Raw genomic sequence first — 13,045 nt, 5'->3', positions numbered from 1 at the left:
ATAACAAAGCCCAAGAAGCTCCAAAACTTTTGGCAGGGGAGTATACTAAATTACACTTACTTCTCTTTGAAGCTCGTTCATGCACTGACACATTTTTAAGATGTTTACTTCCAAGTCCTCTGTGACGTCCTTTTTCTTCTGACTTTGCTAGAGAAAAGCCAGAAGAAACTTTATTTCTTGAAATTCTGACTTCAGTTTTGCAGCCAAGTTTTAATACTAACAGTAGTAACAACAACAAAAAACCCAAGACAACACAATTTCACAAACAGATCTGGATGCTATGCACACTCACTGAACCAAATGTGACTTGCTCTGTAGTAAACACATACAGGATTGGGCTAAAGAATTTAGGTCTTGCCAGTATGCCTCTTTTTCCCAAGAATGAACGACACACAACAATCCCCTTTATTTAGGCTAACTGAGAACTTGTTAATGAGTCCTACTCAGGTGGTGTTCATACCAACTTAAGCCCAGATTCTACAGGCTTGTACTGCTTGCCAGCCGAGTTCAAGATATTAAATCCACTGGGTGATCTTGGGCTGCTTTCTCAGCCTAACCTACTTTGCAGGTCACTGTGAAGTTAGCATGGCGGGAGACAGACTTTGCAGGCTCGCTGCAAGAATTGGCCCGCAAGCCACACAAAAGGTTCCTCCACTCTGACAGCGGACAATGCCTCTTTCCCAGGCTGTTGCCACTGTTCGGCGAAGGCCCCCAAGCCCCACGTACAGGCTTCCTAAAGGGCACAGCAGCGGGGAGGGAAAAGACTGGTTACACAACCTTTGACTCTCACCCTATACTTCTCTCCTGCTTTCACATGAGGATCCCAATTGGAGATGGGAGAGGCCCAATTTCTTTCCTGAGGACATGCCATGTTTTCCAAGAGAAAAACTGTACATTTTGGGAAATGCTAGGAAAAAAGTATTCTATATTTGAGAATACGTGAAATGCTTTTAAAGCCAGCTTTTGCAACTCAAAAAGTGTAACATGTAAGATAAACCACTAAAGCGTTACAAGATGTTAGTTCCTATGTATGATTGTCAAGCTCAGCATTCAGGAAGTTTAACCTGACGTCCAAACAGGCTACATGGCCTTAGTATGTGACTGCATACGATCATTTCTGACCGAATACACTATGTTTTACTTTTAAAAGAGTGGTTTTGATCTTCACCTTTTTTTTTTCCATGCTTCCCCAATGGTAATAACTAAGATACTAAGATGTGCTTGGTCGGTTAGCACAAGATGAAGCCACACGTGGCTCTTGCTCCCTCTAGTATTCTGATTATACAACAGTTTCGGCTGCAGTGCAACTTTCTTCTGAGCACATGTGGAACTCTGCACTGTACAGCATTTATACTTTTGAGGTGGCAATCCTCTGCATGCTTACCTGAGAGTAAGCACCACTCAAGACAGTGGGTCTTTCCTGTAAGTAAACAAGCACAGGGCTATTTTGTGTAAGCAGCCTTGGGGGACTTTTTACCCTAAAAGCGACCTAAAATAGATTTAAATATTATTTAAATATTTAAATGAATGAACCTGTTTCACAAATTTCACAAATCACGGCTCCTACCAAGCTAATTTGAACAAATAGCAAGGACAACTGCAAACTCGACAGATCAGCGATATGTCCAACACGACAATGTCTGGACTTTTAAAAATATTAGCAGAATTCACGTAAGCCAGGGAACTGAGACAATTAGCTAGGTGCTTTTCTTTTATTCTTGGCTGAGTCCTTTAAATTGTCTTTTTATTGACTGTTCACATTTTAATGCTATTTTAAATTAATTTTAATTCTTGTTAATGTTTTTATCTATTATATTTTGTTGGTTTTAAACTTGGCTGTAAACCACCCGGAGAGCTTCGGCTGTGGACAGTATAGAAATGAAATAAATACATGAACAAGCAATGGCTTTAGAAAACTGGCAAGTAAGTTAATTACACTCATGGTGCCATAGTTTGTACTGCCGTGATGAGCTATTTGTGCTTGCTAGCATTACTATATGACGTGTTCTGCGTAAATTGATCTTGTATTCATTTCCAAGCCCGAGCCAGCCTATCAGCACAGCCAAAAACCAAGAGCTGTCTTACCGCATAAGTCCACGCCGACACCAGCTGCTCCAGCTCCATCTTAGCTTGCTTGGACAGTTGCAAAATGCGCTCCCTGTTCTCGTGGCTTGTATAAGCGGAATCGGTAAAATCTTCCGTGTGTTCAAGGACAACCCGTAGCATTGCCCGGAGGTTCTCCTTTGACAGCAGGGATAGGTTGTCCCGCAAACCTTCCACTTTATTCTGAGAAAGCAGGGAAAGAAAACCACTAATGTCAAAAAAGGCTAATTTCTCTGGGCTGTTGCCGCACAGAGGTTAACAGCGTGATCCTGTGCATGTTTAGACCAAAAAGCCCTACAATTTCTAGCATTCCCCACCCAGCATTTTCTGTCTAAACAGAGATAGGAATGAATCCTAAAACCTAGGCAAGGATTTTCGTGACACCAGTTGACTGCAAATGGTCATGACAACCTCTTTTGTGGGGTTGTAAGGGTAACTGTTGTAAGGGTAAAAAAGGTAAAGGTTTCCCCTTGACGTTAAATCCAGCCATGCCTGACTCCAGGGGGCGGTGCTCATCTCCGTTTCCTGGCCGAGGGAGCCAGCGTTTATCCGCAGACGGTCTCCGTGGTCATGTGGCTGGCATGACTAAACACAGAAGTGCACGGAACACTGTTCCCTGCCCACCAAAATGGCACCTTTTTATCTACCTGCATTTGCATGCTTTCGAACTGCAAGGTTGGCAGGGGCTGGGACGGAAGAACAGGAACGCACCCCGTTGTGCAGACTCGAACCAGCGACCTTCCGATCTACCAGCCCAGCAGCACAGCGGTTTAAACCACTGCGCCACCTGCAGTCTCTCGTTGCAAGCGTTATTAAGATGCCAAATATCACTGTGTATTTCATCCTGTCCAGCTTCTCTTAACATAGCACCTAGAATCTTTTGTTAATAAACCTAAAGGTGGAAACAACTCTTCAAATTGTTATTCTCCTACAATGAGACTTCACATACGTGCCCCTGATTCGTTCACTTCAACTGCAATTTAAAATCACTAGGACAGCATAAAAATGCAGATCTCCAAGAATACACAAATTAGATGCAAGAAATACACGGTACACACAGCTGCATCACATACCAACTACAACATTAGAACCAAATTGCACTGAGAGCCAGTGTGGCGCAGTGGTGAAGTGCACAGGACTGGGACTCAGGAGATCCGGATTCTAGTTCCCGCTCGGCCATGGAGCCAACTGGGTAGCTTTGGGCCAGTCACAGAGCCTCAGCCCAATCTACCTCACAGGGTGGTTGTTGTGGGGATAAGACTGAGAGGAAGAGGGGGAGAATCATGTAAGCTGCCTTGCATTTCTTGGTAGGGAAAAAAGCAGGATATCAATGTAATAAATAAATGTCAAGTTCACATAGATGGTTGTGCATTACCCAGTCGTATGAACAATGAACTACATTAGAAAGGAGGACATCTGTAGGAACCAGGTTGCCTGGCGATTTGGTGACTTTCAGTCACACCGTGGCAAGCTCCTAGTCCTCAAAGAGGACAAAACTGACATCATTTGGTTTAACTGGCCAAATGACTATGGGCGTATCATTCCATACATTCATGGCTTAAAGCTTGGGATTTAAGTGGTGTGCTCAAAACAAAACGACACAGCGGCTGCCGAGTCCTCACCTTGAATCCCTTGATGACAGTGTAGAGGCTCATCGGGCCTGGTTCATTCTCTCCGCTGGGCCGAGAGTCCGTTACAATCTCCGTTACCTGCTCGAGCGCTAGCCTCATTCGGTGGAATACCGCTCCTTTGTTGACGCGTGCGGATTCACAATCAGGATGCCTTAAACAAGTCTGGAAAATAAATTCACATTTAAAAAGTCACCGTCGTGTGTGCGCTCTCAGAGGAGTCCCTTACATGCGCACAAGAGGAGGAAACTTCCCGTGAGAACAAGAGCATCGATGAAGAGTTATTTCTGGGGTCAGCAGAACAAACTTTACTCCCCATTCTCACAGATGCTGAGAGTAAGAGTGGGACAGATAAGGAGGTGCAGAGAGAAGACAAAACAGAGGCACGAGAACAGGACAATTTGGGAGTAAACATGAACACAGACTTTCAATCTGCTGATATGGAATGTGACAACCAAGGAGATAAGGGACAAGGGGGATCCTCGTCCTCGCAGGCACACCCGCTGACTGGGCAGCTAGAATCGAGACTGACCGAGCGACGCCCTGGGGGGGATACGTCCACAAAGGATTCATAGACCAAGCGTGGGCTGAACTTAGTTAGAACGAGAGAACAACTTTCTATCCTGTTTGACTGTACATGTAATACTGATTAGAATAAAGACGTTTATAGTATCAGCTGGAGTGATTGCTTTCGTTGCGAAGGAGCGCCAGCCTCACGACAGTCACCCAGATCATAGATTCATAGAACAGCAGAGTTGGAAGGGGCCAGAAGGCTGTTGCAGGACACCAGTTTACACCATCCCACTCAGAGGGCTGTCCAGTTTCTTTTTGCTTGTCTCCAGTGTGGGAGAGCCCACCACCTCTAGACAGCTGGTTCCACTGTTGTGTTGCTCTGACAGTGCGGTAGCTTTTCCTGATGTCCAGCCTGAATCTGGGTTGCCACAACTTGAACTGACTACTCTGTGTCCTACACTCTGGCATCAGCAAGTAGAGATCTTGACCTTCCTCTTTGTGGCAGCTTTGAGGTCCTTCTAGAGGGACATCATGTCCTCCCTCCGTCTTCTCTTCTCAAGGCTGAACATGCCCAGTTCTCTCAGTCTCTCCTCTTGGGCAGTGTTTCCAAACCCTGGATCATTTTTGTTGTCCTTCTCTGGATATTTAGGTGCAGCCTGCTGGAAAGATGTGCTACACACCCTGCCTCCTCTCAATAAGCCAACCAATTAGCCTTTCCCCGTATGTCCCTAGCCATACGTTAAGTTCAAGTGAGCGTCCTCCTTCCGGAGCCACCCCCAAGGAGAGAGGGGGAGGACGGCCAGAAGAAAGGCCTTCTCAGTGGTTGCACCCAACCCCCGAAACAGGCTCCCCAAAGAGGTGCTCCTGCCACCATTGCCAGTATCATTTCAGCGCCCGGCGGAGACACAGCTCTTCTCCAGCTATTTTAAGTGCCAATTTTAGTGGCAACTTGATTTTAATCGACCCTATTCCTGGTTTACAGTTCATTTTGGTTTAAATAATTTTATTCAACATTTCAATGCAATAGTTTAATTTTGTTGGGCTCTGTTTATCTATTTTGGATACACTGATAATGATTCAGCGCTGTTGATTTTAGAACGTTCTGTTGTACGTAAGTATGTATGTATGTATGTATGTATGTATTTAGTGTTTTTGTATGCCATCCCCTTGCTATATAGCCTTAGGGCGGCTCACACAAATAAATAAATATAATACAAATACAGTTAAAACCCGGAAACACCCTGGCTGCACAATTAAAACCTATACATATTAAATGTTGTTAAAATATTGTTTGAATAAAAAGGTCTTAGCCTGGCGCCGAAAAACAAATAACGACGGCGCCAGGCGGACCTCTCTGGGGAGCGCATTCCACATTTTTAATTGTTATAAGCCACACAGAGTATGTATGGACTACTGCAGCAGCATATAAACGGAGATCATAAATAAATAGATTTGTCCGCATTTCTACCACAGCCCTTTAGAAAGTCCTCCAGCCTCCCTGTGCCAGCCACCTCCACCCATTTCTTCTCCAGGAAGAGGTTCCTGGTAGCAGCTTCTGAGTCTTTGCTTCCCTAATAAGAAGCAGAGGGAAAACCCTACCTTTGAAGCAGTGAGAAGCATCATGGTACATTTCTCGAGAATGGCCCTGGCAGCTGCCATCTTGGCTTTTTTCTTCTCATCTTTCAGGTCCTGTGGAAAGCAAAGAAAGATAGGTTGCTTTCCCGCAGCTGTGTTTCCTTGAGGGGTCATCTGTGCATTCATACACACAGGCTCCGCAGCTGTGCGAGCCTCAGCTCAGGAGCCATACGCTGCTGAGGAAGTTTTGGCATGAGGCTTTCCACCTTCCCGCACACGCCCCCCCAGGTTCCTGCCCACTCCCTCAGTCCCGAGAGCGCCCAGTGCGGGAAAACTTGGTCAGAGGAGCAAGACCATAATCGCTGGAACCAGCATGTGCCTGAGTCTGGTGGCTGGGCTTGTGACTGCACAGACGACCATTTGAAAAACCAGTTCCAAGGAAGCTGTGCCTTTCCTCTTTGAGGTCTCTGTGCATCCCATCCGTGGCCAAGCAGCAAGCTGATGCACTGGTGGTGGTCAGTTAACGCGATGCAGAACTGGAGACAGAATGGCCCTGCCAAGCGTGCAGCCACCCACAGCATGAATAACCAGTGTATAATGCCGAGTGAAGGGACTGCAGGTGGCGCAGTGGTTTGAACCGCTGTGCTGCTGGGCTGGTTGAGCGAAAGGTCGCCGGTTCGGATCTGCACAACGGGGTGAGCTCCCGTTGCTCCGTCCCAGCTCCTGTCAACCCTGCAGTTCGAAAGCATGCAAATGCAAGTAGATGAAAAGGTGCCACTTTGGTGGGCAGGGAACAGCGTTCCGTGCACTTCGGTGTCTAGTCATGCCGGCCACATGACCATGGAGACCGTCTGCGGACAAGTGCTGGCTCCCTCGGCCAGGAAACGGAGATGAGCATCACCCCCTGGAGTCAGGCATGGCTGGACGTAACGTCAAGGGGAAACCTTTACCTTTAATGCCAAGTGAATGTAGATGGGGTTGGCCACATTGCAGGCCAACAGAGGGACAGCAAGGGCATTTCCCCTTCCAAGGCCCCCAAAGTTGCAGTGCCCCCCGTGGAGTGCCCTTGCAGCTGGCCTTCCAGAGGTGGCCCTACCTCACCACTGCTCCCTGCCAGCTGGCTTTCACGGGCAAAGTGGACCTCCTGTTCCCACCAGGCAACCTTCAGCCTGCATTTCATGGCTGCTGACATGCTCAGCCCTCACTGGAAGGCTGTGCTGCTTCGGAAGGTTTCCCCCAAAGATTGAGGGAGCATTTTGTGCTCCTTGCAAACCTTGGAGTTCACTCAAGCCAGCCGATTCCTCCCTGTTACACATGCACAGAGCCAGTTCGGCTACATAAAGACAGGTACGTGGAGAAGGTATTGGTACGTAGTGTGTTCAAAGGTCTCTTGCTTGTTCTGATCTCGATGGTTCCAGTTGGCCACCAGCCACAATACCAAATGGACCCTCAGTGTTCAGAGGCAGTTTTATTTCTTACTTGACATTCAGTTTCAGCTGCTCATCAGTTGCTAATGAAAGGCACACACTGAAAGGTTTCAATGGCAAATGTGAAAATGACAGGCTAAAGGGAACTGTTCCCTCCTGAGAAGGCAAGTCTGGGAAGAAAACCATGTTTTTGTTATTGTCTAGCATTACATTAAAAAACAGTTGATAAATAGATTTCCCCCCCCCCCGTTACTTACATTTTGTCGGTCTCCGGTAAGATGGGCAAATTCCACCATTTCATTTCCAAATTGGCTGAATATTTGCACAAATTCCTGAAAACTACTCACTTTCTCCAACTGTTCCATTGTTATAAGAACCTACCAAATACATTGAAGGAAATCTTCAGTGTCAAATGTATCATAACCCTGGCCAGTTAAGTACTTCTGAGTTCTACTTATTTTAACAGGAAATAAGCGTACGCTTAACTACTTCTCACTGAAATCCCAGGCACCGAAACATGCTTGAATTTGGCTGAATCACACTCACAAAATGCAATATGGACAAGCTCCATGCATAACTTTCAGTCTCACTCATCTCACTCAGACATACACGTTAGTTAGAGCCCATATGCACAATACCTTGTTTCTGGAAGTTATAATTTGCTTAATAACTATTCTGTCGGCCAACACCAACACTTTAGTCACCGAAGAAAGCAGCAGTCTCGCAGCTTTCACCACTCCTGTTTTGTCGGTAAATATAGTTATCTGGCCATCAGATTCTGGGTGATCCAAGGTTGCTACATCCGTAAGTTGCGCAATCGTCTCACCTATAAATGAAGCAAGGCAATTAGAGCTATAATTAGCACTGCTCCGGATTCGAAGAATAGGGTTCTGTCTTAAATCAACAGTGCTAAAAGTGCGGGGCAAACTTTCTGAGGAGACACAGAGAAGGCAGAGATAGGGCAGGCAGAGAGAGGAAATTTTAGATTCTGACTGTGTGACGGCTGTGTGTGCGTGTGTGTGCTTGCGTGCAGGCAGGCAGGCGGGCGTGTGTGCACTTGAGGACTGCTGCCCTGAATGTACCCCTGGCCAAGGGAAATGAACGCTGCCCTGGCACCTCTCCAGCCAACCCACTGCAGGTCTTTAAAGTGCGGCACAGGGCAGTCTGAGGCTGAAATGACTCTTTCTGGGGATCACGCTCTCTGGGCTCCCACACACAGTGACCTCAGGGCTCCATCTCCATGCATGATTTGGCCCTCATCGGAGGACGCAGAAGATGCGCTTCCCCGAGGTTCTTGGACTGCAATGCCCATCATACCTCAACATGGGCGATGCCAGGTAGGGAGTGATGGGAACTGCAGTCCAACGCCTTCAGGGCCATGCGTCCCCCCTCCTGCCACAAGGGCTAATCAATGGAGGCTGTCCTCGCCCCAGGAGATCCACCACCTCTAGCCCAATTCTTTGGCTGCTATTTTGGAATTGGGGCAAGGCACTGCAGCCTTATGTAATGCATTTTCGCTTCCGAGCGGTTACTGGGCAAGACAGGACAAGAAAGACGCAGGCTCTTCATCTCCACAACACAGTAGCCCTATTCAGTTGTGTTGTGTCCTTGCACAATGGTGGCGGGGGGGACGGGGGGACGGGCAGGATGTAAACGTTGGCTCTTCCCCTTCAACACATGCCAGATAATGCCTCCCTGTTCTCCCCTCATACAAGTTTTACCATACTCTACTCTGAAGTTTACACAGAGTTCTTGCATCAGTCATATGATATCTTCCAGCACTCTGTGGCACTCGTGTTTCCCCCAAACTTTAGTGCCTTCCTCTCATTCTGGAACCTTCTTGCACTGCCACCTAAAGAACAGCACGGCCCCCGACAATGCAGGATTTGGCCACCTTGACCAGGCACCTAGAATCTTCTGCTCTCCCTCTCAGCCCATTCAAAGTCTTGAGTAAATGAGAAGCTAAGGATCGCGCCCTGAGGAATCAGCATGCCGTCTCTGTTTCGAAGGGCTGCGTCATCCCACAGTTTCCGTGGGTTCAGTACTCCAACTCTTCCCTGCTGGCTGCTCATCAGCAGCAGGAAGTCAGTCCAATTTCCGCAGAACAGGGGACACCGAGCTGGAGGAATTCCTTGTGGGAAGATTCAGGCACAGTTCCAAAAACTAAAGAAGATGTAAACTGCAGCACTCTACTGCTCACACAATCAACCCTAAATGGCTTTCATCACCGACTCCCGAGATGCCTTGGAGAGCTAACCTTGGGGGGCTTTCACAGCTGCTGCAACGTCCACCTACCTGCCTGCTTGGCCTCCATACAGGCAACCCTCATTTCCTCTTTCAGCTCTTGGTTCTCATTGGCGATGGCTTCGCCCACCATGACAAACCGCCCGACAGCCAGGTTAACAGCTTGACCTACTTGCTGGACCGCCCGCAACGTCTTGTCTGACCGCTTTGGTTTATCTTTATGGTTAATGAGAGTAGTTATCTGAAAACAGAAATATATGCTGGTTACACACACACATATGCACACACAAAACACTGCTTGAGCATGACTTATGCACAGTTCAAAATAATACCTATAAAGAAAAAAAACAACATTCAAACTATGCTCATGAGAGGAAATAAAATCTTAGGCTATGAAAGCTTCAACAATCGTATCACAACAAAACTGTTACGTTTTTTGACGTGCTGAAAAGGCTGCATTGACTTCAATACACCAAGGCCCAATTTTTGCACTTACCAAGCAATTGTTCTGGCCCAAGAGCAAGCATATGCTCCTCCCGGTATCACAGCCATTATGTACTCCAGGCAGAGGTACCCCCTTTTTATCCTGTGGAAACGTGAAAACCTGTCCTAGGCACTGGCACAAAATGGCTGCCATGGGAGGCGTGGCAAAGGAGAGGTAACCAGTCCAGAAGAGGTGAGTTCTGAGGCCAACACACTAACCAACTCCTTTGAACTTAGTTTCAGCTCAACAGAAACCTATTACACAGCAACTAGTAAACAAAATGTATGGAACGGACTGGATACAATACCTCGACAGACACCAAGAAAGATGGGATGTAAGGGGAAAGCCCTCTAAAAACTCTGGCAGGAGTGACCCATTCTTGTGAATGTTGAAAGGCACTGTTGGATGCAGTATCAGTTATTGGATGCTTTGGAAAGCCTTTGGTGCAAAGTACGGCCACAAAGTGGGGGAAACGGAGTAACTTTCCTTTTTAGCCTGGTTGCCTTGTGTATGAAAACACCTGCACATTCAGTATGTCATGCTGTAGTAGCGGTTACATTCTCTTGGACGTCTAGCCTTACTTGGTCTACTGTTTTACACTTAGCAAGGGAGTTACCTGTTTCAGACTCAGGAAAGTCTACCAACCCCATCTCATTCTGGATTCTGCCTGCTTTATTCAGGCATCCTTGAGATGCTAATACTCCCATATGCGGGCTCAAATCGCACAATGATTCTCCAAGCCGTCTCAACACATCTTGAATGCAGGTGAGTTTCTGCCTGGCTCAACCACTTTGCATTGTATATTATATGTCCAGTAAAAGAGCAACACCCTCCTATTCTAACTCACAAAGAAAACTGCTGGACTGATACGAGTATATGAACTGGACCTGATAGGAGTACTTTTCCAGGATTCAAATTAAGTGCAATTAAAGAGCATGTCAGCTATTGGCCAATACCAAAAATTAACTAACTAATAAACTACAGAAATAAAAGCAACTCAGTACCTTCATGTTGCTGAAAATGAAGGGCTACTTTAGACATTAGCAAGTCTCCTACTTGGTAGTGCATGTAATTTTTTCCTGTACGTGTGACTTCTCTGGGGAGTCTGAGAAATTATGACTTCCTAGGATGCAAATACACAGTGAAAAAGAAGTGTGTATCTGTCATGTTCTACAGAATACAGATAGTTTTCACAAATTTCCCCAGAGTCTTATAGCCGTAAATGTTTTGTTTACACCTGTGGTTATTTTCTCCTAACAGAATCACTTCATTTTTCTCATACAAGCTTAACCCACAGGTGCAATTATAAGCAACACATTTACAGGTGCAAGACTAAGAACTTTAGATTCACATCATTCAAGATGAATATCTATCATGATTTCAGAGTTTCTAATTCATTTAATCTGTAATTGGCTTACATAAAGCAGCAGTGACAATGAAAGGTTTGGAAACCGTTTGCTTCTGCCTCATTTGGAACAGCTGTACTGCTTCAGAATGGGGCGGGTGCTCACCTAATTGAAGGATCCCCTAGACAAAAAGCACAAGTCACTGCATGTAGAAAACCAGCTTATCAGGGAGATAAGGATACAGAAACATGTCATGTCCAAATTCTGGAATACCCAGTGAAATCCACTGAGCCCCTTCTGTGACTGTTTTCTACTGAATGATTTCAGCTTTCTGCTTTTGGAAACAGTTTGTCTTGTCAAGCAGGTAATTATTATGTGGTAGACCTGCATTTAAGAATGCTTTTATCTGCCAAGCCCATTTCTATTTTATGCCATTTCTTTTTTTCCCTATTATGAGTTATTTTGCCTGATTCTTGTCATAAGCTGCTCTGAGCAATGTCAACACATTGGAAAGGAGATGCCATTGATGCAGTGGCAGTAATAATCCCAGCACAAGTAATTAATCATCTCAGGGTTTTTTATCTCTAAAACTTGTTCAGACATGTACTTAAGACTGCATGTTTTCTTCGATAAATTTAGAATTAAGACAACACAAGCAGTAAGTTGCTCTGCACTGAACTGCAAGCAAACACACTTTTATTTTGCATTTGCTTTAATAAAGATGGCAATCGGCTTCTTAAGCCTGGAATTGTGTTCTGTGCTCTCTCTTCCTGCCCCACTCAAGCATTCCAGCTAACCTCAGGCAACTCAGTTGCGCTTGAAAAGATGCCTAGCCATGGATTCCAATTTCATCCTTCTCCCACGATCCTTGTCATTTATTTAAAAAATCCCCGATGAGAAACGAATAAACGTGCATTCTGATGCTCCGCTTTAGTGATGAGTTTTCTTATCTGTATTTCTTTCCCCTCTAATAAAGTCCTGCAGCTGCATTTGCGAAATTACAGGAAATGGAAGGAACAGTCCGTGCTCGATCATACCAAGATGGCATCCAGTCCCGCACTCCCGGAACAGCCTGATAGCCTTGGGTAACTCTTAAACACGGCAAGACAATAGGTCGCCCTCCACCAAGGATGGGGAATGCCCAGGACCCCTGCTTAGATGCCCTCTCCCATCTCTGGCTGGAAAGACCAGTGACCAAGTGGGTGCTGCGGCACTGAGCGCTGGGAGAGGACTCCATCGGGGCAATGCGTGCGGCACAAAGGGGGGGACCTGCTTACACCAAGGTGCAGACACGGGCATTCCCGGTTTAACTGGGCTTCTCTACACACCAGCCTCCTCCACCTCAGGATCACCCCCGCGCAGCAAAGCTGGCTGGCAATTCGAACAGGGGTCGGAGCTGCAGGAGGCCCAGGCGCTGGGTCAAAGTGGGGACACAGCAAAGCCCCCATGAAGGGCCAGACTGGGGAGAGAAGGAATGCCCCATGGCCGGTGAAGGACTGAGCAATGGCTCTGGGGCTACCAAGCACAGCATGCCCCACTGCTTCTTGCCCCAAATAAGGAGTAAATATTCCACATGGTAAAGCTTGCAGTTATGCCTAAACCGTGCATTTTTACATTCTCTTGCATTATGTTGACATGGGCTGAATTTAGGCACAACACACGAATCTATTCAAAATCAAGCAAGCCTAATTAAGCCGATTCTCAAGTACAGACAAGCCCCTACAA

At 46.4% G+C, this 13,045-nt stretch overlaps 1 protein-coding gene across 2 annotated transcripts in view; it reads right to left on the bottom strand.

Moving 5' to 3' along the window:
• CTNNAL1 (catenin alpha like 1) overlaps window positions 1-13,045 on the bottom strand; it is a 48,406-nt gene that overhangs the window by 19,853 nt on the left and 15,508 nt on the right. The window contains exons 2-8 of one of the 2 annotated variants that reach the window (XM_044442809.1): window positions 9,542-9,731; window positions 7,885-8,072; window positions 7,504-7,623; window positions 5,844-5,933; window positions 3,726-3,896; window positions 2,086-2,286; window positions 61-147 (exon numbers count right to left, since the gene is read on the bottom strand). In XM_044442809.1, coding sequence (XP_044298744.1) covers window positions 61-147; window positions 2,086-2,286; window positions 3,726-3,896; window positions 5,844-5,933; window positions 7,504-7,623; window positions 7,885-8,072; window positions 9,542-9,731 — 1,047 coding nt within the window. Of the gene's footprint in view, window positions 1-60; window positions 148-2,085; window positions 2,287-3,725; window positions 3,897-5,843; window positions 5,934-7,503; window positions 7,624-7,884; window positions 8,073-9,541; window positions 9,830-13,045 lie in introns of those variants that run through there. The other variant, XM_044442810.1, reaches the window with a different exon arrangement.

Source organism: Varanus komodoensis, unplaced genomic scaffold (assembly GCF_004798865.1).
Source record: "Varanus komodoensis strain SLA01 unplaced genomic scaffold, ASM479886v1 scaffold40, whole genome shotgun sequence".
Taxonomy (NCBI): domain Eukaryota; kingdom Metazoa; phylum Chordata; class Lepidosauria; order Squamata; family Varanidae; genus Varanus; species Varanus komodoensis.
Note: the sequence above shows the minus strand (reverse complement) of the source record. Positions and strands in the feature narration are given on the sequence as shown.